Source organism: Erpetoichthys calabaricus, chromosome 9 (genome assembly GCF_900747795.2).
Source record: "Erpetoichthys calabaricus chromosome 9, fErpCal1.3, whole genome shotgun sequence".
Classification (NCBI taxonomy): Eukaryota; Metazoa; Chordata; class Cladistia; order Polypteriformes; family Polypteridae; genus Erpetoichthys; species Erpetoichthys calabaricus.
In genome coordinates, this window is record NC_041402.2 from 6,088,479 (window position 1) to 6,112,777 (window position 24,299).

General features: G+C 38.7%; 1 protein-coding gene across 1 annotated transcript in view; it reads right to left on the minus strand.

Moving 5' to 3' along the window:
• The window catches only part of LOC114657337 (nucleus accumbens-associated protein 2-like), a 153,326-nt gene that overhangs the window by 11,696 nt on the left and 117,331 nt on the right, over positions 1–24,299 (minus strand). The window contains exons 2-4 of the mRNA XM_028809101.2: positions 17,766–18,690; positions 10,803–10,979; positions 3,786–3,891 (exon numbers count right to left, since the gene is read on the minus strand). Of these exons, the coding sequence (XP_028664934.1) occupies positions 3,786–3,891; positions 10,803–10,979; positions 17,766–18,624 (1,142 nt within the window). The 5' untranslated portion in view covers positions 18,625–18,690. The remainder of the gene's footprint in view (positions 1–3,785; positions 3,892–10,802; positions 10,980–17,765; positions 18,691–24,299) is intronic.

Genomic DNA, 24,299 nt, shown 5'->3' on the forward strand with positions numbered 1-24,299 from the left:
GCACGGAGCTGGACAGTTTGACATCCGTGGCAGAGCGACGGGCGCTGAGCAGACTCCTGTCAATCATGGAGAATCCACTGCATCCACTAAACAGTGTCATCTCCAGACAGAGGAGCAGCTTCAGCGACAGACTGCTGTCACTGTCCTGCTCCACTGATAGACTGAGGAGATTGTTCCTCCACCACCCTATGCGACTCTTCATTCCACCTGGGGGGGTAAACGTTAACATTATACAAAGTTATTGTCTGTTATACCTGCATTGTTATCACTCTTTAATAATTTGTTTCTTTATCAGTATGCTGCTGCTGGAGTATGTGAATTTCCCCTTGGGATTAATAAAGTATCTATCTATCTATCTATCTATTATATAGTGCCTTTCATATCTATCTATCTATTATATAGTGCCGTTCATATCTATCTATCTAATGCTTAGCTTTTGGGAATCTGTCACTAAAGAGCTTGTGTGTGAAGTACAATTTCTGTATGTTTGGACTAATAGGGCATTCTGCAAATATGACGCAGGAGACACTGAAGAAGGGGACCACATTACATTTGGCATAAAGACAGTTATAATAAAGTCACAATTGGGGAAGGGGCTTGGGTTTGTGCAAAAATAATCAGATCAGGTCTCGGCAGTGAAATCGAGTCTATGTTAGTCCTGGCAGTTTGACACAAATGATGCAAATGACCTTACATTTGTGTACTTATCGCACAAGTTTTCATCAGTTGCTGTTACTGTTATCAGTTGTTGTCATGCAAAGGTTAAGTTTTGTTTTCTTAAGATCTCAAGAAAATAACTTAAAAAAAAAAAAAACAAACAAAAACATCCATCCATCCATCCATCCATTTTCCAACCCGCTGAATCCGAACACAGGGTCACGGGGGTCTGCCGGAACCAATCCCAGCCAACACAGGGCACAAGGCAGGAGCCAATCCTGGGCAGGGTGCCAACCCACCGCAGCAAACAAAAACAACAAAAACTAATGATATTGCACTTCCTTCAGAAAATTATAAAGTTACGTTGAGAAAACAATGAAAACAAAATATTGTTTATCCTCTCTCAGCTTCCGTAACTGAGGTAACATCCATCTCAAAAAGATCTGTCCATTTTGCAACCAGGGATATGATGTGTAGATACCACATGGGCTGGATGGGCATCCCAGCCAGAAGAGGGGATGGTTCCTTACCCGGACAGGAAGCTCTTAACAGGCAGATAGGAATCCTGGCCTGGGAGGAGAAGGGGATCAGACCCGGAAGGAAAGACCAGAAGAAATGGATGGACAGCCCACTGAAAAGAGAAGATTTCACTGGGGGTTTTAATCTCCCCCCGCACGCTAGATGGCAGTTGCCTACGATATCAGGGCCCAGTGGGAAGCCAGCAGACATGCCGAGAGATGCAGTCCGGCAGAGCAGCCCTGCTGGGGTCAGTGGGTGCTGCAAGTGGGCACTGCACGGAGACAAGCTCACTGTTATAATGGACTTCCACGTGACCGGGAAGTGCTTACATTGGGCAATCGCCTGGCACCGGAAGTACTCCTGGGTACATAACAAAAGGGACCACAATCCCTTTTCCAGGCGAGTCAGAGCTGGGAGGACGTGCAGCAACACTCAGTTGGAGGAGGGCTGTGTGGTAGTGATAGTGAAATAAAGGTATTATGAAGAGAGAAAACTTGTGCCTTTGTGCTTTTTGCAACTTTATGGAAGACATGGTTTAATAAACTTTCCATTATTTGAATCCAGGACTCATTGTGTGTTTGTGTTTGGGGGTCTGGGGCTCGTTGACACCCCTGGTTCCATCACAGGTGTAAGAAGGCCACAACTGATCTGGGAAAGGAAACATGGCCATGTGCTTTTCACAATTTGTAATCACTTTAGATTTATGATGCATCTCAGGCCATCAGTACAAAGTCTTGCAGTGTAACCAGAAGAGGCATGTATGTTGTTCGTTTATTTGCCTTGTTTCAGATACCTCTATCTAAATATTCAGTGTTGCAGAGAGTCAAAAATATGTAAAAAAGGCAGGTCCCTGCATAAGCATTAATATATAAAGAGTGGACCTATACATTTATCAGCTTTGTAATGTACATCATACAATGCTGAGAGAAATTCTGAAAATAAAGGCTTGTGTTCCATTAGTTGACTTTAAGAAATATCCGTCCATTTTCCAACCCGCTGAATCCGAACACAGGGTCACGGGGGTCTGCTGGAGCCAATCCCAGCCAACACAGGGCACAAGGCAGGAACCAATCCTGGGCAGGGTGCCAACCCACAGCAGCTTTAAGAAATATTTTAGATTAAAATACATTAATATGCCATGTGGTAGACTATCACCTTTATATTTATTATTGCTAGAATAGTCTTTGGCTTCTCAATAAATTGGAGAAAAACAGATTTGAAAAATAAATGTACAGATGATGATTTCAAAAAACGGTCCCTTTTTAAATGCAACAATTTTCACTGGAAAATTGCATGGTGACGGCACGGTGGCACAGTGGGTAGCGCTGCTGCCTCACAGTATGGAGTTCGCTTCCCGGGTCCTCCCTGCATGGAGTTTGCATGTTCTCCCCATATCTGTGTGGGTTTCCTCCCACAGTCCAAAGACATGCAGGTTAAGTGCATTGGCGATTCTAAATTGTCACTAGTGTGTGCTTGGAGTGTGTGTGTGTCCTGCGGTGGGTTTGCGCCCTGTGTTGGCTGGGATTGGCTCCAGCAGACCCGTGACCCTGTGTTCAGATTCAGCAGGCTGGAAAATGGATGGATGGATGGATGAAATTGCATAGTTTTTCTTTGGTAAATCCTACCACTTTTGTAACAAGCTTAGGATGAGGCACATTTTAAACCAAAGATTCAGTTTCTACATTCAATTTGTGAAAAATAACTTCATTTTTTCTTCTTCTTCTTGTAACGTATTTTGAGCTACACTGTTTGTATGAAAATGTGCAATATGAATAAATGTTGTTCTAGACTGAATTGATTTTTACTCTTTTTTTTCTAATAAAATGGTCATCTTAATTTTGTCTCCAAACAAGATGGAAAAATACCCATAAAATAGGGAGCTCTTATATTCACATTATGTAACATCACATTTGCTTGTTATATAGTATGTTCAATACAATTCAGTGTAAAATAGTTGTAATATAATAAGTAAGTGGAAGTATCAGTAACCAAAGAAACTGAAGTTCTGAAGAAAAAAAACATAACTGGAGAAGGATTTAGGTGCAACACTGTCAAAAATACATCAAGGAATTTGGAAGATGTACAAAAATGTACTATTTACATTTAACTTATAAAAATTAAATGCCACATAAAAATTACATTTTATTTGTCTGAGGTTTCATTCAAATTTTTCAAACCTCTATTACCCATTTTCACATTTCAGTAACCGGTGGCGCAGTGGTAGTGCTGCTGCCTCGCAGTTAGGAGACCCGGGTTCGCTTCCTGGGTCCACCCTGCATGGAGTTTGCATGTTCTCCCCGTGTCTGCGTGGGTTTCCTCCGGGCGCTCCGGTTTCCTCCCACAGTCCAAAGACATGCAGGTTAGGTGGATTGGTGATTCTAAATTGGCCCTAGTGTGTGCTTGGTGTGTGGGTGGGTTTGTGTGTGTCCTGCGGTGGGTTGGCACCCTGCCCGGGATTGGTTCCCTGCCTTGTGCCCTGTGTTGGCTGGGATTGGCTCCAGCAGACCCCCGTTACCCTGTGTTCGGATTCAGCGGGTTGGAAAATGGATGGATGGATGGACATTTTAGTAACTGAACATGCTCATTCTGGAGTTAAAAGAATGCCTTACCTGTCAAAGAATGTAGCAAGAAGTCTACGCAAGAGAACTTTATGCTTGACTCCAGCACACAAGTGACAATTCATGAGCTGGCCACGAGTAATGTACACTGCTGTACCTATAGCATAAAATAGTAATAAAAAAAATAATAATTATTGTGACCAGATAACATTATTTCACATTAAAATCTTAACAAAATTCTTTCTTGTAGCCTGGGGAAAAATAAGTCAAGCCACACTAGAAACTAATCAGATGCAGCCAATGAAACAACTGTGGATTACTTAAAACTACGTATGTACACTATTATCAGAAACAGTTGCCTATATTTGAATTCTGAAACTGCATATTTAAATCAAAAGTGATTAAAATCATGAGGCATCTTTTACAGAGAGAAAAAAATATTATATTGGACAACCGGACCAAAGAAACAAAAAAAACCCAAATGCATTGTTTTTGGTATCTTTTACCATTCAACCTTTGATTAAATCATTTGAAGGAAAAGAATATCCACCTTAACAAAAGGATCAGTGTCTGTGGGTCTGTCTGTGTGTCTGACCAGTTGTTATGTCTCTATCATTCCAAAAGATGGTATATCACAAACATTAACCATGCTTTTACAAATCCCATGTCAAATGGCATATAACGTAGACATATGCATTGGCTGAACTGCAAACATTAATGCTGAGGTCTATGTTGATTACTTAGATTTCAACCCAATGAGTAGTATAGCTAGAGTGAAACCTGGAATGCTTGTAGCTGGCATACTCCCATTGGATCCAGGACATCAACAATCATGATCTGTAGATGGACTGGTCAATGAGAACAGACAGACAACAGTTGGTGTAAAACTGCTTTGTGCTTTTACTCTCCAAACAATGTCCAGGTGCAAACAGTGCAGTGCAGTTTCATCCATAATAAATAGTCCATAAAAAAGAGTGCATTAGTGAGGATAGAAGCCATTCATAACTAAATTTCAAACAAGTTAAAATCCACGAATAAAACAGTCGAACATCAATTTCTCTTTATTCTCCTAATAGCCATGCTTGTCTTACTCTCTCCTTCCCCCGAGCTCCTCCATTGGGCCTTGCATCCAGGCTAAGTCAACAGTTGTGGTCCCTCTCTCTGGCTCTAATCCTGCCCTCTATTCTTCAGATGCTTGGGGCCAAACCTTTATTGTCATGCCACCTGTCATTGGTCTGGCAGGATCTCCGGAGTACTTGATTGCTCTCCAGTTCTCTGTTGTGCTCAATGGGAGTGAAATACTCCTGGAGTGGCATTCCTCTCTTCCTTGTGAGGCCACTGATCATTCTGCCTCTTCTCTACCATGCTGGCTGGCTTACTCATTCTCTCAATGCTTTCATTCCGTCTTGCCCTTTGTATTCTTTTTTCCCCTTTCTAACCTACCCCAGGCTCCTTTATACTCCAGTAAGCACAGCATCCTAATTATGACCCATGGAGAGTCAATGAGGAAACTCAAACCTAATTGTGAATAGCCCAATCTCCCCATTAAATACCCCAGGGATGCCTGACAATGCACACCCATGGAGCCTGAGCTGCTTTTTATATTTAATTTAAAAACTCCCTATGCCAATGACCCCTAAGTTTCAGTGGCACACATAACTATACTATCTGTACAAGCCTGCACTATTGCTACACAGCAGAATGGCCCTTGAGAACATGGGGCTTTTGCCAGATCCTGGTTATTCAATTACAGGAATCCAAACTAGGGCCATTATTCAGACAAAGTAAGTGTCCCAGTCTTCCTGTCATACTCCAGCACCTTAGTGAAGACAGACAGACAGACAGACAGACGGACGGACAGACAGATAGATAGACACTTTATTAATCCCAAGGGGAAATTCACAACCATACAACGGGCTGGCAGAATCACTTAAAGCGAGTAACGAAAATGTTTAACTCAAAAAAAAAACTGTGGTGTAGAATCCCAGCAACTTCTTATTTAATTCTTAAACAAGACCATAGTCCACAGCATAAAAGAGTCTGATTCACCTACAAAGGTCTATTGAACAGCTGGCTCCTGCAAGCAAAAGAAATGAATGACACCAGGAATAGCACAATAAAATACTACAATCAAGTCTGAGCAAATATGGCACAGTAAACTGTCTGTTAAAAACGTCACAACCAATAATATAGTCTTTCCACAACTACTCAAGTCTTCAGAGATTACCTTGTGTGAAGATCACTTTTACCCAGATGCTACCTACTACAATACATGTTAACACTGGCGTACTCAGGGGAGTATGTGGAAGCATATACAGTAATGAGTGCTAAAGAAATGTTCAGCAGTTGCGATCCTATAAACTGTGGCACAGCTGCATGAGCAACTCACCAGTAAAGAGGCTCAGGATCAGCAATGCCCTCTAGAATTCCTGAGCTCCTCCCAGGTGTTACTACAGTTCTGAAACTTGACCCATACCTAAAATACCACATAACCTTAAAAATGTTTGTCTAATATAATATGTAACAGCAGACCCTACAAGTTCTAATGAGTTCCCTTGCTGCCAGCTACTGGGCTAGAGGACTACAATTTGGAGTCCTAACTCTGTGCTTCCATTCTTTAATGCCCTTTGAATATCTACTTTTGGACTAATTTTCATTGTTAAACAATGTAATGGCGAAGATGTTCCTGCTGTGGTGTCTAATGTATCACCTCCTGTTCTGAATAATCTGTAATATGTTGCTGTCTCAGTCTAGACCAGGTCTAATTTTACAGTACAGTAAAAACAATGCTAGAAAGTCTTAGAACCAAAGAATAGAAGAATAGGTGATGTTCTGGGAAGTGTCAGTCAAAGCCTGCATTAAAATCCAATTAAATATATCTATCAGGAGTTTTTAGTTGATGTTCAGCAACTATTCGTGTTCAGATTTACAAAAACAATGAGTACAAAGTTAAGCATTGAGATGTATAAAGGTAGTAGGCTCTTACCTTAACAAGTCTTGTGGCTATATTGTAGTTAATACAAAATCAATTATTTTTTAAGTTATATTTAAGACTATAACACACACACATTTAAGAATATACCATAGTTATTCTTTTCTTATAGTGGACACTGACAGTCTTCAGCATTGCTTAACTGCAGATCCTAATTGAAAATATTTAAAATTTTACTTAAAAACAACAAAATTGTGAAAAAGCCATTGGAGGCATTTCAGAGGTTAAATATAGATATTTCACTTAAAGGAATCATCCAGAAGTAGACGATTAAGCAATAAGTGGAACTACAAGACCAACTTTAGAGGACAGAAAAAAAACTTTAAATTCAGAGAAAGTAAAAAACTCTTTAAATATGTACTCATTCTTAAAATTTAATGGCAGCAATTCTTACAACACCGTTTCTTTAGGCTTTCAAACTCTGACAAAATTATTATAATAGTCCATTTTAAACAGAATGACTTTGTGCTGTTTGTCTTGTTGGAAGTTCATCCATAAACATTTAATGAGAATCTTATAATCAGCTGTTTATTTTGATTTCACTTATAAACTGTAGTACTGTTCTAAGTTTTTTTTTTTTTTTCTAATAACTTCGTTCTTCATAATTGAGCTGTATAGCCACAGAGGATGCACAATCCAATGTGTTTCTTCATGCCGCTCCCAAGGCCAGATAAATGGGGAAGGTTACGTCAGGAAGGGCATCCTGTGTAAGGTTTTGCCAGATCAATATACGGACAACAATACAAATTTCAATACCAGATTGGTCAAGGCGCAAGTTAACAACAACCGCCACCAGTACTGTTAGCCAACAGGGTACCGGCGGAAATTGGGCTACTGTTAGTCGAAGATGGAGAAGAAGAGGTGGGAGACGTGTTCGGAGGCAGGAGGAGAGGAGGAAGTTAAAGAGAGTGGAACTGAGGGTAGGAACTTTAAAGGTTGGCAGTATGACTGGTAAGCGGAGAGAGTTAGGCAATATGATGGACAGAAGGAAGGTTGATATATTGTGTGTGCAAAAGACTAAATGGAAGGGAAGTAAGGCCAGGTGGATCAGAGGTGGATTCAAATTGTTCTATCATGGTGTGGATGGGAGGAGAAATGGGGTAGGGGTTATTCTGAAGGAACAGTATATCAATAGTGTTTTGGAAAGAGTGAAAAGTGTGTCAGACAGAGTAATGATTATGAAGATGGAGATTGGGGGTGTGATGATGAATGTTGTTAGTGCATATGATTTCTGGAGTGAGTTGGATGAAGTGATGGACAGTGTACCCAAAGGACAGAAAGTGGTGATTGAAGCAGATTTCAACAGACATGCTGGTCAAGGGAACAGAGGAGACGAGGAGGTGATAGGTAGGTATGATGTCAAGAAGAGAAATGAAGAAGGTCAGATGATAGTGGATTTTGCAAAAAGGATGTACATGGCTGTGGTGAATACGTATTTTAAGAAGTGGGAGGAAGAAAAGGGTGATGTACAAGAGTGGAGGAAGATACACACAGGTAGATTATATCCTATGCAGAAGAGTCAATATGAAGGAGTCTGAAGACTGCAAAGTGCCGGCAGGGGAAAGTGTAGTTAGGCAGCATAGGATGGTGGTCTGTAGGAAGAAGTTGGAGATGAAAAAGAAGAGGAGGAGGGTGAGGGCAGAGCCATGGATCAAATGGTGGAAGTTGAAAAAGGAAGACTGCAAGGTTGAGTTTAGGGAAGAGGTGAGACAGGCACTGGGTAGCAGTGAAGAGTTACGAGACAGCTGGGCAACTACAGCAGAAGTGGTACAGGAGACCGCTAGAAGGGTGCTTGGTGTGACATCTGGACAGAGGAAGGAGGATAAGGAAACTTTGTGGAGGAATGGAGAAGTACAGAAGAGTATACAGAGGAAGAGGATGGCAAAGAGGAAGTGGGATCGTCAGAGAGATGCAGAAAGTAGACAAGAGTACAAGGAGATAAGGCGTAAGGTGAAGTGAGAGGTGGCGAAGGCTAAAGAAAAGGCGTATGATGAGTTGTATGAGAGGCTGGACTCTAAAGAAGGAGAAAAGGACCAGTACCGATTGGCTAGACAGAGAGACCGAGCTGGGAAAGACGTGCAGCAGGTTAGGGTGATAAAGGATAAAGATGGAAACATACTCACAAGTGAAGAGGGTAAACTGAGCAGATGGAAAGAGTACTTTGAGAGGCTGATGAATGAAGAGAATAAGAAAGAGAAAGAAGGTTGGATGATGTGGAGATAGTGAATCAGGAAATGCAATGGATTAGCAAAGAGGAAGTAAGGACAGCTACTGTATGTAGAGGATGAAGAATGGAAAGGCCGTTGATCAAGATGACATATCTGTGGAAGCATGGAGGTGTTTAGGAGACATGGCAGTGGAGTTTTTAACCAGATTGTTTAATGGAATCCTGGAAAGTGAGAGGATGCCTGAGGAGTGGAGAAGAAGTGTATTGGTGCAGATATTTAAGAATAAGGGGGGTGTGCAGAACTGTAGTAACTACAGGGGGATAAAATTGATGAGCCACAGCATGAAGTTATGGGAAAGAGTAGTAGAAGCTATGTTAAGAAGGGGGGTGATGATTAGTGAGCAGCAGGATGGTTTCATGCCAGGAAAGAGCACCACAGATGCGATGTTTGCTCTGAGGGTGTTGATGGAGAAGTATAGAGAAGGCCAGAAGGAGTTGCATTGCGTCTTTGTGGACCTGGAGAAAGAATATCACAGGGTGCATCGAGAGGAGTTGTGGTATTGTATGAGGAAGTTGGGAGTGGCAGAGAAGTACGTAAGAGTTGTACAGGATATGTACGAGGGAAGTGTGACAGTGGTGAGGTCTGCAGGAGGAGTGACGGATGCATTCAATATGGAGGTTGGATTACATCAGTAATCGGCTCTGAGCCCTTTCTTATTTTCAATGATGATGGACAGGTTGACAGATGAGATTAGACAGGAGTCCCTGTGGACTGTGATGTTTGCTGATTGACATATTGATCTGTACAGAGAGAGTAGGGAGCAGGTTGAAGAGACCCTGGAGAGGTGGAGATACAGTATGCTCTAGAGAGGAAAGGAATGAAGGTCAGTAGGAACAAAACAGAATACATGTGTGTAAATGAGAGGGAAGTCAGTGGTATGGTGTGGATGTAGGGCTGAGGTGGATGAGTTTAAATACTTAGAATCAACAGTACAGAGTAATGGGGATTGTAGAATTCTCTTGTAGAAGAGAAGTGGAAAAGAGTGGAATGGTGAAGAAGAGTGGAGAAGAGTGTCAGGAGTGATTTGTGACCGACGGGTATCAGCAAGAGTAAAAGGGAGGGTCTACAGGACTGTAGTGAGACCAGCTATGTTATATAGGGTGGAGACGGTGGTGCTGACCAGAAAGCAGGTGGCAGAGTTAAAGATGCTAAGATTTGCATTGGGTGTGACGAGGATGGACAGGATTAGACATCAGTACATTAGAGGGTCAGCTCAGGTTGGACGGTAGGAAGACAAAGCCAGAGATTGCGTTGGTTTGGACATGTGGAAAGGAGAAATGCTGGGTATATAGGGAGAAGACTGTTAAGGATAGAGCTGCCAGGCAATAGGAAAAGAGGAAGGTCTAAGAGAAGGTTTATGGATGCAGTGAGAGAGGACATGCAGGTGATGGGGGCAACAGAACAAGATGCAGAGGACAGAAAGATATGGAAGAAGATGATCCGCTGTGGTGACCCCTAACGGGAGAAACTGAAAGAAGAAGAATAGTCAATTCAGCTAATTTCCATTTTAAAATCCATTGCAAGTCCCTATGTGTAATTTTATTGCTTATATTAATTTTTGCTTAGAGTGTGTTTCATACAAAAACTTAACACTGCCTGTAAGTATCAGAAATGGTGATATGCATATGCCAATAATTCAGATAAGTTAAACTTTACCTTTAACTTTATACAATGGTAACTAATACATGCTCATGATCATAGGGTAATATAAACACTGACATAGCAGGCAATGAAATATAGCACAGTATTGTGTTCATAAACTAAAACAAATTAAAAATACAAGGTAAAGTCAAGATTACAATTAGATGTGATTACTTTAAGAAGACAACAAAATATGAACAGTATTACCTGCTACTAGCTCTAGCTTCTCACCCGGATCTCCTTCAGAATAGAGTTTGGGATGACACCTATAGCCAATTTGGCTGATGAGACTTGCTGGCAAGGCCACTAGGTCTCTACGAATGAGTACACATGAACGGTTTTCCAAGGAAATGGGCATGGCTGAGACATCAGATTTATCTTGGACTAAAAAACAATGAAAAGACAGACAGAATATAATTTCTATTAAGATATTATTACGATTCATTCAAAACCATGATCAAATTACCTGAATCATTATTAAGATGATCACTATATTTTTTGGGACTCTACCTGAAAGTGTACACTAAAATCCATGATAAAAAAAACAAAAAAGACAAGAGCAAGAAGTATGGGAAACTAAAAGAAGATCACCCCCAGCCTGAGTACTTCTCAACCCAAATAAACAAAAAATGATCACTTTGTGGTGTTCTTAAAATAAAAACAAACTTTTTCACAAGTTAGTTACAAAAAGGAAACAGTCCTTCTTCCCCAGACTGCTCCAAATGACCATTGTTTTGACTCCCTGGTTTTGTCTTTTGCTTACTCAATACCAAAAAGGTACAGAAAGTTTATTTTTCAGTTCTCTTTCACCCCTATAGAAGTAAGCACTTTTCAAACTTTAATACCAAGACTGAAGAGGGACAAACTCTGACACGTGAGAAAAGGGACTTTTTGGTAATCTAGTACGTACTGTATGCTCTAAATAGATGTATGTATTAATAGTTATTAAAGGAAGAAGTTTTTAGAGATGCTGCATACAGAATCTCTCCAAATCCTGAAGCAAATCTATGCCATTGACCAGTAATTCTAATGAGGCTGCAGGACAAATACAACAGCTGCAATTCATGCTGTCCAGTTAAATGAAATAAATAAAAGTCATGCAGCAAACAATAGCTTCTTTTTTGGCAAAAGCAGCTCACATTAACACACGGGCTGTTTGCTAAACAGGGCAAGGAAGTGCTTCTGAAGCCACATGACTACTGGAGACGGTGAAATGACATTATAAAATAATGTTATGATGTAAAGCCTAAAATATCCCCTTTCTGTTCAATAACATATCACCAAAATGTATGGTAGTTATAATAGCTTATATTTAGGGGTTGCTTGGAAAGTCACAATATATTAAATAAAATGCTCTAACCAGACATTCGAGACTTTAGTGCCCATTGCAGACTGAAATATCCTGCGTCTGATATCCCTTTTTCCTTGCCATCCACACTGTAAAAAATGTCAGTAAATTTAACGGTAAAAATACTGTAAATGGTGAAAGTAAAAGACCTTTTCTGAAAAAAAGGAAAGTTACCTTATGTTCTACTGAAAATTACCTGTATCTCTTAAACAATATATTTCATTATTTTTTACAGCCAAGTTCTTTAAAATCGATATTTTTCTACCTTCAAAATATGCTAAATACCGTTTAGATAGATAGATAGATAGATAGATACTTTATTAATCCCAAGGGGGAATTCACAGTTGTATTACAGTTACACTGAAAAAATCTGTTAATTTTACAGTGTAAAACTGTAAAATAGCGAAGGTAAACAAATGTAAAATGTAAAATGGTAAATCGCTGTTTCAGTAAAACCAGTTACAATATTTGCACAAGGACACGCCCCCTTTTACCATATTGTTCCTGGTGATCCGCATACCTTTGAATAGTAGGGAAAAAACTTAAACTTAGTTAGCAGACTTATTTTTTCCCTGCGTGCTGAAGGTTTTTTGAGGTTATGGAAGCTGATTTATGGTGGGTTGTATTCAATAAGTAGGACACCATACACCACAAAAGCAAACTTTACTTCCCCATCAGACAACGTGCCATAACTTTCTTTAACATTGAATTGTTTTCAATGTGTATAATTAAATGGTACATGCTTGCTATTGATTAGTGTTACTTTACTGATGCAAACTGTGTACTGGGGCTTGACCCTGACAATACATATTGTTTATTGATTGCCATATTTATTACACAACATGAATTTCTGGTTATGGTTAAACATTCCCTTCTGTTGGAATTTGTTACAAAGAACAAATAGTTTTTACTACAAAATTATACTGTAGACCTAAAAATATTGTCACCTTATTTATTACAGTAAAATTCTGGCGACCCCAGCTGCCAGTATTTTACCGTAAATTTAACATTGTTTTTTAAAGTGTACCGTAGACCAAAAAATATTGTCACCTTCTTTTTTATGGTAAAATTCTGGTGACCTCAGCTGCCAGTATTTTACCGTAAATTTAACATTTTTTTTTTACAGTGCACAATGATGAGGTTTTTTAAAGTAGTATCAATTAGTGTTTTTAATTCACCGGAAAAGGTGAAAAAATAGTCCATACAATTTAAAAGTTTAGATAATGACAGAAAATTATGTCAATGTCTCTCTATTATATAAAAAAATATTTTTCCAAGTCCCGCCATCCTCTCAACCATAAAAAAACCACACATTCGGTCCTCTCACCTCTCATTCATGTGAATTGTTTTGACAGACGCAGTTCTTATAAGTTTTAACATTTTCCTCATTTTAAGTTCCCAATTAAAGAAGACATATTATGTCCAAATGTTATTGAAGAATTTCATCACGAAGGGTTATCAACAGGAAAAATGAGTACTAGGGTAATCCTAGCACTGAGAAACGAAATCAAATGAATTAACGGCAAACATGTCGATCGGTTTCACTGCAAATTGGTTAAAAGTGTATCGATAGGCTATGCTGAAACAGTTGGTGGTGATCGAGTGGAAGATGAAAACATCAACTTACAATATCCCAAAGAATATCTACAACCGTTAACACCGTCCGGTCTTCATGCGCACGAATTACTGTAGAAAGATGGATGTATCCAAGGTAATGTAGTACATCTTCAGGGGATAACATTAGACACCAAATGAGATCTTGATATGCCATTCGTATTAAAACGTTAACAGTTTCCTGTTATAGAATAGCTTTTGCAAAGACAATTTACAAATCTCGGAGCCAAACATTTGAAAAAGTTGTTTTATTTAATAGAGTGAAAGAAACGAAATTCAATCATGGGCAGTTATACGTTGCATTGTCACAATGAAAGTCCAAACACAGAATCACAATTCAATGCAATATTGACGAAAATGTAACTCAAAAACTTGTTTTTACTTAAGTTTTACAGTAAAAGTGTAAGTTTAAAAAGTTTTTGTGTGTTAATTTCAAAGCCAAACAGAACAAAATCGTATTACGCAACAAATAACTCTAACACCACATGAAACATAGTTTCAAATTATTACGTTTGGCTATTTTTTAATATGGTTAATTACTCGCTGTAATGTAAAATAGTTAGTAAACTGAACATCCGCATCCCCATATGCAAGCGGCAGAACTGCAAACAGGCTAGCGCATAACGCAAGCACGGGGGATGGCGAGCAAAGCAGGCAGGGGGCAAAGCCCCTTAGTACTTCCAAAAAATTAACTGGAATGTCTAAGGATAGATACTCATATAATTAACAAAGTAATATAGATATGCCAATGATTTCAAGAACACTGTGAGAAAATAAGCAGATATGCTTTAAGTTATAACAGAAGGTCAAGCTTGACTAATCTGACTAAGTCAAAGTACAGTCGCTGGACAGAAGATGTACTGCTTCAGGAAAAGAGAATAAACCTAAGAACTTATGAATAGGTCAAATGAAAGAAAACAAATACACAAGCAATGCTTATTTAGTTTCAGTAGTCCTGTCAGATTGTCAAGCACTCCCAGGAAAAATTTTATATGTTCTGTATGCAATATGCAGACATATTGTGCACAATTTCTGTAGAATTTACCTCAAAAGCAAGCATGGATTTTTGCATTGTTTAAAAGAAATAATCAATGCAAATACATAATGAGCATAATAAGCTTCTTCCAGAAACGATAATTAAAAATCTACTTAAAACAGTTTGTTATAAATCTATCAACATATGAACTGCTGTCAAACGATTTGTTTCATATACACAAAGACAACGAGAGACAGATATTGTTTTCTATAAATACATGTTTATGATCATATACTGCATTTCTGAGAAGCCATATGTCTGTTAAAAATAAACCTTTTTGGAAATCTAAAAAAGTAAGCATCATGTCTGATCATCTATCTTCCTTAGATTTAAAATGAAAAAAGTCACAAATAGTATTTTCAAGAATGTTAGCAAGATGAAAACAGTTAAGACTTGGCCAGGAAAAATGTCTGTGAGACAACTACAATTCATTTTGCTAATTATTATAGACTGTTTATTAGAAACATTGATTATTATTGCTGAATAAGTTGAAAAGAAAATATTTTTTTACTTTTTATTTTTGAAGCTTGATATTCATTCTGTAGGGTATTTGGTTAGGATTTTCCATCAAGATATTTTTAACCATCTCTTCTGTTCAAGATAAATATTGACCAATGATATTAGCGATGAGACAACGCTATTATAAAAATCCAGTGCTTTCCTAAAAATTACACGTAGCGTTTTCTCTGCAACATCTGTTGGCAATAAAATGAATAAAAATTAATTTGTGGAATGGAGACACTAGCTTCAGAGCATAACAAGCTCATCTGTAGCATTCAGTGTCTACAAAAATAGTAATTTTTGCAAATTATAAAAATGATTTAGAGATTACCAAGACATGTAATCTGTTTTAGCCAGTTTAGTGATTTCTTACAGATCTTTACTGAGGGAATACCCAAACATACTACAATCACCTAATCAATAAACACCATTGCCGCACCAGTTTTCTTTTTTTATTTAGGGAGCCTTTGTGTTTAAAATATAAAACTTGAAAATCTTCTTTCTGTACCAAGTTCATGGGCACAGATGTTTCAGGAAGCTGGTCACCCTGCAATAAGATGTAACTAATAACAAGCATTTAAGAAGATTTAGCGTGGTATTCTGGGTCATGTGGTGCATCTTGATGCTCACATGAGTAATATTTATCCTTTAAGACTTTTGTGTCCCTTGCTTATTCCATTCTTGAGAATTTTTTCTGCGATTTCTGTACATTTTACAAGGAGTTCATTTTTCTGTAATGCTAAATATAGAACACTTTGTGTCACAAAAGATTTTGCTGACTGCAAACCAAATGGATTCTTTTTCCCCATCATGACATTCATTTACTTGAACTCCTGACAGATAAGTTTCAGAGTGTGATTAATGGTTTATTTCTCTTTTTTTTTTGAAGACATTCTGTCTGTATGCTGTTTCGATTCATATTCTCTTCTCATAGTTCATCAGGGTATAATTTTGAAACTAACTGTTAGAACAAGTTAAATTAGGACCATGAGTAATACACATACTGTCATATGCCAATATTTTAAGATGGCCAGTGGTATTTGTTACTGTGAGCTATAAGAACTTGAGTTTCACAAACAAGAGGAGACCATTCATGGATCACACTTGTTTTTTTAGCTGCTATGTACACTGTCCCAGTGAGCCAATTAGATACTGTAACAGCTGCTGCAGGGGGATACCCCCTCTTATACAGTTTTTCAATTAGGAAACAAACACACTCCTCAGCTCCTCTTTGCACGATCAGCTGCTGGCATGCTGGCTTGCCACACAACGTGCTCCTCACGCGGTGCTTCAAACATTTAAAAGACTGAGCCATGGCCATCCTATTTTCTCACTCTCCTGTCTCACTTCCCCCAGACTCTCTCTGTTCCAACCACTGCTTCCGGGCCGCTGTACCCCCTTTATGAAGATTTTGTGTTCTTTTGAGCAGGAATTGGGGCCGATGCATCAAGTTTGACAGCTGTTCCTTACAAGGCCCGATCGCCTCTGAAAGAGACTTGTGTTTGTATCTGCCTGAACAGCAATAAAGTTTCTACTCCTTGGAAAACCTTCGGTGCTCTCCTGTGCAACTTTGTGACCCAAGCTTGACAATACTTTTTAAAAATTGTCAAGGTTTTTGTTACAATTACAGTGGAACCTCGGTTTGCGAGTAACTTGGTTTACGAGTGTTTGCAAGACGAGCTAAAATTTGTAATAAATTTTGACTTGATAAACGAGCGAGGTCTTGCAATACGAGTAGTATGTATACGCTTTGTCTGCTGAGTGTCATGTGATCACAACTGAGCTGACGGTTCTTCTCTCTCGCTGCGGGATTGTGGGCAATCATCTCCTATTCTCCGTCTGAGTCGGCGTTCCTCACTCATACAGTCAACATCCGTACGAGTGTATACTGTTTACTACAGCATTGTGTGTGTGTGTGTGTGTGTGTGTGTGTGCTGTGACATGCGAGTCCCTGTCATGCGCCCCAAAACACGAGGCTGAGTCTCAGTACTTTAGCAACACCAGCTTTATTCAGCTTGAAACAGCAACAGTGCGGTTATTTATTGTAGTGGGATCTGCCACTCTCCTATATACAGACACAGCAGTCGGGCAGAATCATGGCCAAGTAGTACTGTGCCCTGTGCATTTATAATGCTCCTTGTTCCTTGTATAACCCATCGATGGCAGGCGCTTATAGCATGTCCGTGATCTTTTCGGATTCGCTTTTACGGCAAACTGCTACAGTGCTGGGAGACTGTGATTGCTTTGGGACGTTCTTCTGCATGTCATCCCATTGGGTGGATTCCCACAAGAGTTTAGAACCTCACTCACACCTGCCATGATTCTTTTCAGAGGTAAAGTGCAGGTTAATTTGTTTTATGTATTTTTACTTTATATTTTGTATTAATCATTTTTATATGAATAGTTTTGGGTTGAGGAATGAATCATCTGAGTCTCCATTATGTTTTATGGGGAAATTCACTTTGATATACGAGTGCTTTGGACTGCGAGCACGTTTCCGGAACAAATTATGCTCGCAAACCGAGGTTCCACTGTATATGACTTTAACATACCTAACATTAGACAAAGTGGTGTTTCATAAGAGGTAATCCAATCTAAACAAGTGACTAAAACGGACAAGAACATGTTAACATTTTATGATTTGAATTCAAATAGTACTGTAAAAACATACCAGAATACCCAGGATGCACTCTGCCAAACATCTGTCCATAGGTCTCTTCAGGGATACTGTCATAAACATCATCATCAAACTCTTCTTCATCATTCTGATAGGAAGTGGGGCTATCGGTAGTAGGCAAACTTGAGGCTCCAGGGCTAGAGCGTTCTCCTGTAGTAGCAGGATATGTTTGGACTCCAGAAAGAGCTGCTGCCAGACCAGCGCTGCTGCTTGTATAGTACAGAGAGGCGGTACGTTGAAGTTTGCCACTTAGAACTACCTGTTCTGGTTGGCCTCTCTTTTGGAAAAGCCCTTGAAGAGACAAAGGGCCTTCTATCCCTTCTTGTTTAATACGGCCACGCAGTGGTAGTGGCAATGTGCAAGACCAACCAGAAGTGGGCAATGGGGTGGCTTGGCCAGAACCATGGTTGTTATTGCATGGACTCTGTGGCTCAGATCCTGGATCTTCCATAGTAGCAGTCTGGGAGTCACAATGAGGAGAATTAGCTTTGAACATGAGGTCCATGCCACGCTCTACAATGTGCTGTATCTGAAGGTACCCTGCTGTGTACATAATGATTAACTGCTCACTAGCAGCCATTGTCAGCTTGCCTGTGTAACAGAAAGTTAGGATTTGTTGGAAGCAAGCAGGTGGGACAGTGGATGGCAATTCAAAAAGGCTTTTGGAGCTACCATTGAAAAGATCACGGAAGTATAAGCTACTGGCTGCCAGAACAGCTCGATGAGCTTTGAAGGCCTGACCATTTACCAAGATGGACACATCACAGTATTGGCCAAGCAGTCGCTGCTCGTTGAGACAGCCCAGTACCCTGCTCCCAAAATTTGGGATCTCCATATGAAGTAGCTGTGACATGATGTGGGATGATAAGAGATTCCGTAGGTCCTCAGGGTGTTCTTAGATATCCAACTGAGAAGACATCTGGAAGTATAAAAGTAAAAAAAAAGGATTACAAATTTTGTTCAATGAGAAACATGCTCTATACAGTATAAATGTACCTTGAATAAAAAATGTATCTCATATTTAAAATGAAATTAAATTTTACATACAAAGACCATAATGATATATATTCTTGATGTCCTGCCTATGATACTTGGTGCCATTGCTATATTGACCAGCTACAACTCCATCAGAGACCATGGATAGTGGCAACCTTGGATACAGAGGGGTCAGTAAGGCCAGTATTTGTAGGAAATGCCCTGAGTTATTGCCCTTCAATGGTATCAATTTAAAAAAATGTGCTACGGAATGCTGTCAATACTGAAGCAAATACGAGGGACGTTCAAAAAGTTTCCGCACTTTCGTATTTTCTTTGGAAACGGCAAAGGTGGGAGGAGTAGTAATTGGGCATTAAAAAGTTGGTACGACGCTGGGAAAATTGCATCGCAATTGTAGAAAAGTGATGTACCGTATATACTTGAATATAAGCTGAGTTTTTCAGCACCCAAATTGTGCTGAAAAACGTCACCCTCGGCTTATATTTGAGTCAGGTCCTGCTGCCCCCCCCAGTATACGAACAAGCCAGTTTCCCTTACGGTTTGTGCGCGTCGATGACTTCCGCACATGTGCAGCGAGAGAGAGACACACACACACACACACACACGCACACGCACACATACACACACACACACGCACACAAGAGAGGGAGACACACACGCGCGAGAGAGAGATGACTCAATTAATGTACTGTAATTTTATTGGTATTTATTTTGATTATTGAATCTTACTAGTAGCTGCTGCATTTCCCACCCTAGGCTTATACTCGAGTCAATAAGTTTTTCCAGTTTTTGTAGGTAAAATTAGGTACCTCGGCTTATATTCGGGTCGGCTTATACTTGAGTATATACGGTAATTTGTTTTTGAAATTCTTAACAGAATAAAAAAAAAAAAAAGTGAGGAAACTTTTTTGAGCATCCCTCGTAGAATTGCTAACTCTGTTGATGGCAGCTGGTGAGCTCAAAATGGAATGGGCAACATAGTGTAGGGATTCCAAACATTCATAGTGGTGCATACATTAAATAAGCAAGGTCTCAGAGAAAATTACATGAAAAATCACAAATTGTATAACAAACCCTCCTATTCAAGGCTGTAATGTGCCTTTGGCTAAATGGTGAGGGCCTGACTATCTGTGCCTCACAATTCTGCCTCCTCAAATCACATCTTGAATCAAGGTTAATGGGCTCATTGGAAGCTTAAATCTAGAGTTATTTCTAGGAAATTTCAGCACTTGCATTTGGGTTCCAGGCCAGTAGAACATATTGTTCTCTGGGTAAACCTAGACAACTCAGCCCAGTTTTCAATTTATAGAGGATTAACACCTATTGCAACCTCTGGGCTGGCTGTTTTCTTTCACGTAAGGCACAAATTCATCTTTCCTAAGCTTATGCTGTAGCTACAGCCTAGCATTTCACTGACAATCATCCTAGTTCGCCCAGACTTCTACATCATCCAGGTCACCCACTTGCAGTAAGTGCAATTATTACATCATGATTATTCATCTGGAATGGGTTGCCCTCTGTCTAAATGGATTTATGGCTTGAAGGTCCTATTGATCATCATCATGTAATTCTTCCACGTGAAGCCTGAAAACCACAAGGACTAATTTAGATCATTTATGTTAGGTAGAATACCTAGTGGAGGCTGGGTGGTCTCGTGGCCTTAGAACCCCTGCAGATTTTGTTTTTTTTTTCTACAGCCCTCTTGAGTTTTTTCTTTTTTTTTTTTTTTGTCCTCCCTGGCCATCGGACCTTACTTTATTCTTTGTTAATTAGTATTGCCTAATTTTATTTTTGTATTTTTTCTTTCATTAGTATGAAAACGTTCTATAGAAATAAATGCTGTTGTTGTTGTTGTAAATGGCTACTCCCTTGTCCAGTCCCCTGTAGTACACGTCCCTGTCTTTGCATACAACTGCAAGCTGGACATCCCATTATGATCTACAAGGTTTACGCTAAAAGTAATGAACAAGTTAATTTTATGATTGAATAAGCATAACAATTGGAAATTAATACATGATGATCAGAATTATTCCTCTTTTTTTATTTCCCATTTCTATCCCAATCCCAATTTTACCAGAAGTCTGAATATGTCCTTGCAGTAGTAATTTGTTGCACTACTGTATGTGAACACACTGCTGTCTGGATAGCCTACGTTCTCTCATTCTCATGAATTTATGTTTGAAAAAACTGACATTTTTTTTGCTCTAGGTAGAAACAGTTCAAGGATGGCCACTAAACAGCTGAGTAATCAGGTCTTAGTTCTCATTTTTAAAGAACTGTACCCTCTTTTTTAAAACATCTAGTGCCTATGCACGTGCCCTTATGTGTATATTTACATACTTTAATGGTCATTTTAGAACTTGTTGTTCGCTTTAGGATGCAAATGAAAATACAGGTTCTGTATTATTTTTGTTTCATTTACTGTATTAGAAATACATGGACTCACACCCCCTTGTCTTTATGTATTTTATAAATATGTATTCATAAACCAGTGAACTTTACATTGATTAACACAATGTAAGATGTACTCATTACTCTTTAGATATATTCATTGAGGGGAAAAAACTCTGTAACCCAGCTCTAATTTGTCTTTTATTTCTCTTTATGTCTTTCCTTCTTCCTCCCTGAGGATTGTGCTTACTTAACTATAAACATTTGAAAGTAATCCGAGATCCCATTTAAGTCTAACTATTAATTTACTAATGAAAAAGGCAGGATAATGTAGTGAAATGTATTACCACATCCTACTGTGTTAATTTTTTACCCTTTTGATATATTTAAATGGGTTGGAAATTTTGGCACTGTGAGCATGTATGCCCTTAGATAGCCTGGCATACTGTTCACAAGAGGTTCTTGAAAGAACGGATTCATTGTTAACGGATTAAATGGGTACGATAAAATTAAATGATGGATTAATTAAAGTTAAACTTTCTGAATATAAATGTTTCAAAAATATCAAATTACTTACCGGTATTTGATTTTTTAACAAAGTTAACATCCAACCATATATTTCCTGAACCTGCATTTATAGTTTAAGGTTGTCAGCTCATGCTCCCAACCTGTGTAACCTGTTGAAAGGTGGCAGTGAGCACGGAAAGAAAGAAAGAAAGAAAGAAAGAAAGAAAGAAAGAAAGAAAGAAAGAAAGAAAGAAAGAAAGAAAGAAAGAAAGAAAGAAAGAAAGAAAGAAAGAAAGAAAGAAAGGTTTGGAAGACAGTAAGCCACACAGCACACACACTTACAAAATTTCACAACTGCTCATACTAGGGCTTTTGCAGATCAAGCTAACATGTACATTACTACAATACTGGAAGAAACTGCAATACCCAGAAATATTCTGCCAAAAGGTAATTATAGTCACAAATGCAATTTCAAAAAATGCAAATCACAATGCCTGAACAAAATTATCAGGAAAGTCTGCACTATCACAGGACAAACCCTGGATATACTGAAGTTGTTGGAGAAAATAGGAAGATGGCGAACTTGGTTGCCATCATGAGAAATCCCCTCCAGGAGCTGCCCTCTTGGACCACTTTAAGCCACAGGATCATTCCACCACAGCGTGCCCACTGCTTTCAGGCAATTCAATGTTTCTGATGTAGTCGTTAAGTTTATTTTCATTGATTGATTAATTGTATTATTTGTCCTGTGAGATTGTATCCTTGTTTTCTAGCATTCTGCTGCTGTATGCATTTGAATTTCCCCATTGGACTAAAATTGTGTAACTAATATAATCTAATTAAAAAGTGCAACTTTCCACCTCATCAGACAAAGAGCACAAAACATACAGGGTACATTTGGCCCTTGATATTTAGATATTTTCAAGTAAAAAAAATATATATTTTTTTTACAATGACTTTTGAATAAACTAACTAAAAATTGTTAATTTTATCCAATAAGTTCACTTCTTGTACTGTTTTAATAATACTTCTTCATTAAACCCTCAATATACTCTTTTGTAACTTTACTGTAGTACTATTTTCAACACAAATGTTCTTTTATCATTCAAGGCTGAATTTTCTGCTCCTGCGTTGATAAAAAGATATGGTACAGTATTTTAAGTTTGCAATGATGAATTAACTGCGGTGGGCTGGCGCCCTACCCGGGGTTGGTTTCCTGCCTTGCGCCCTGTGTTGGCTGGGATTGGCTCCAGCAGACCCCCCGTGACCCTGTAGTTAGGATATAGCGGGTTGGATAATGGATGGATGATAATTACTTATATATTCTATTTCTTGCATTGAATACAGCTCAGTTTGCTTTGCACAAGAATACAATGGCTGAGAGAGAATTAAATATTAAATTGATACTAGTAAGATTCTACTGAAATAATAAAAACATTAAGTAATAATTGTTTGCATTTATATTGCGCTTTTCTCACTACTCAAAGCGCTCAGCAATTGCAGGTTAAGGGTTAGGGTTAGGTACCCAATAGAGTACACATAGAGTACCCAATATGTTTTAAAGATTATTATATATTTATTTTACAAGTGAAGATGTTATAGGGACTTTAGTTTTTTTTTTTTAGCTGTAACTATGGCCAAATGACAGCAGAAAAAATTAACACAAATCATCTATAAACATTTACCCATGATGTTTCTTTATTGTGTTCACGCAATTGTGTGACAGTTAGGCAATTTTATCATCCACTCATTACACTCAATACAGTTAAATAACAACTATGGGAAACATTATTGCAAGCCAGGAGTGAATTTGAAGAGTGTGGATGGATGAATGATGAATTGATTTAAATTTAAATTAGAATTGACTTGAATTACAGTTTTGAAATAAAAAAATGTCAGCATTTAACACTTTAGTTGTGTCACACTATATGTGAGCAAAAAACATAAGAAGACTTTGAAAATGACAAGAAATAAATCAGTACAAAAAACAACACAAACACATGGCTCATACTTCAGGACTCCCACACTAATTTATGCAAAGAAATACTATCTGGTTTCCATCATGAACAGCAAGCCCTTTTGCTTTTCTCAGGGAGCATTGCCTTTTCCGTTGGTATGGTCAGAGTTAAAAGTGTTGCGATCCTATTCACAAATCACAGTAACATAATCATTTTGTGGGTGCTGCAGCAATCAATGTGTGGATGTATTACTGTGTTTAAAGTAACTTTGTAGATGTTGTAGCAGCTGGTGGCCTAATATGTTATTGCTGAACAGATGCCTAAAATTCTAACAGACTGAAGCATGCTAGGCGCTTCTAGTAAACCCATGAAGAACATAGGCAAAAGAGAGTGTTATTAAGAAACTGTTATCAAGAAGAAAAACAACACATGCCTGACAGTCTGGGCCTAGAGCTGCCACTACTGACTGTACTGGTAATCAACTAATTGTACAGAGCTACACATTAAAATTGTCACAACTAAATAAACTAGGTAAATTGTACCCAGAATTTTTTAATGGAAGAAGAAACTAAGAAGCATTGATATTTTAAGCTATTCAAAGTCTCTCTAAAATGTATATAAATATCTGCATCATTTTAAGCTCTTCAAATGATAATTGTACCCTCTCCGCTCCGCT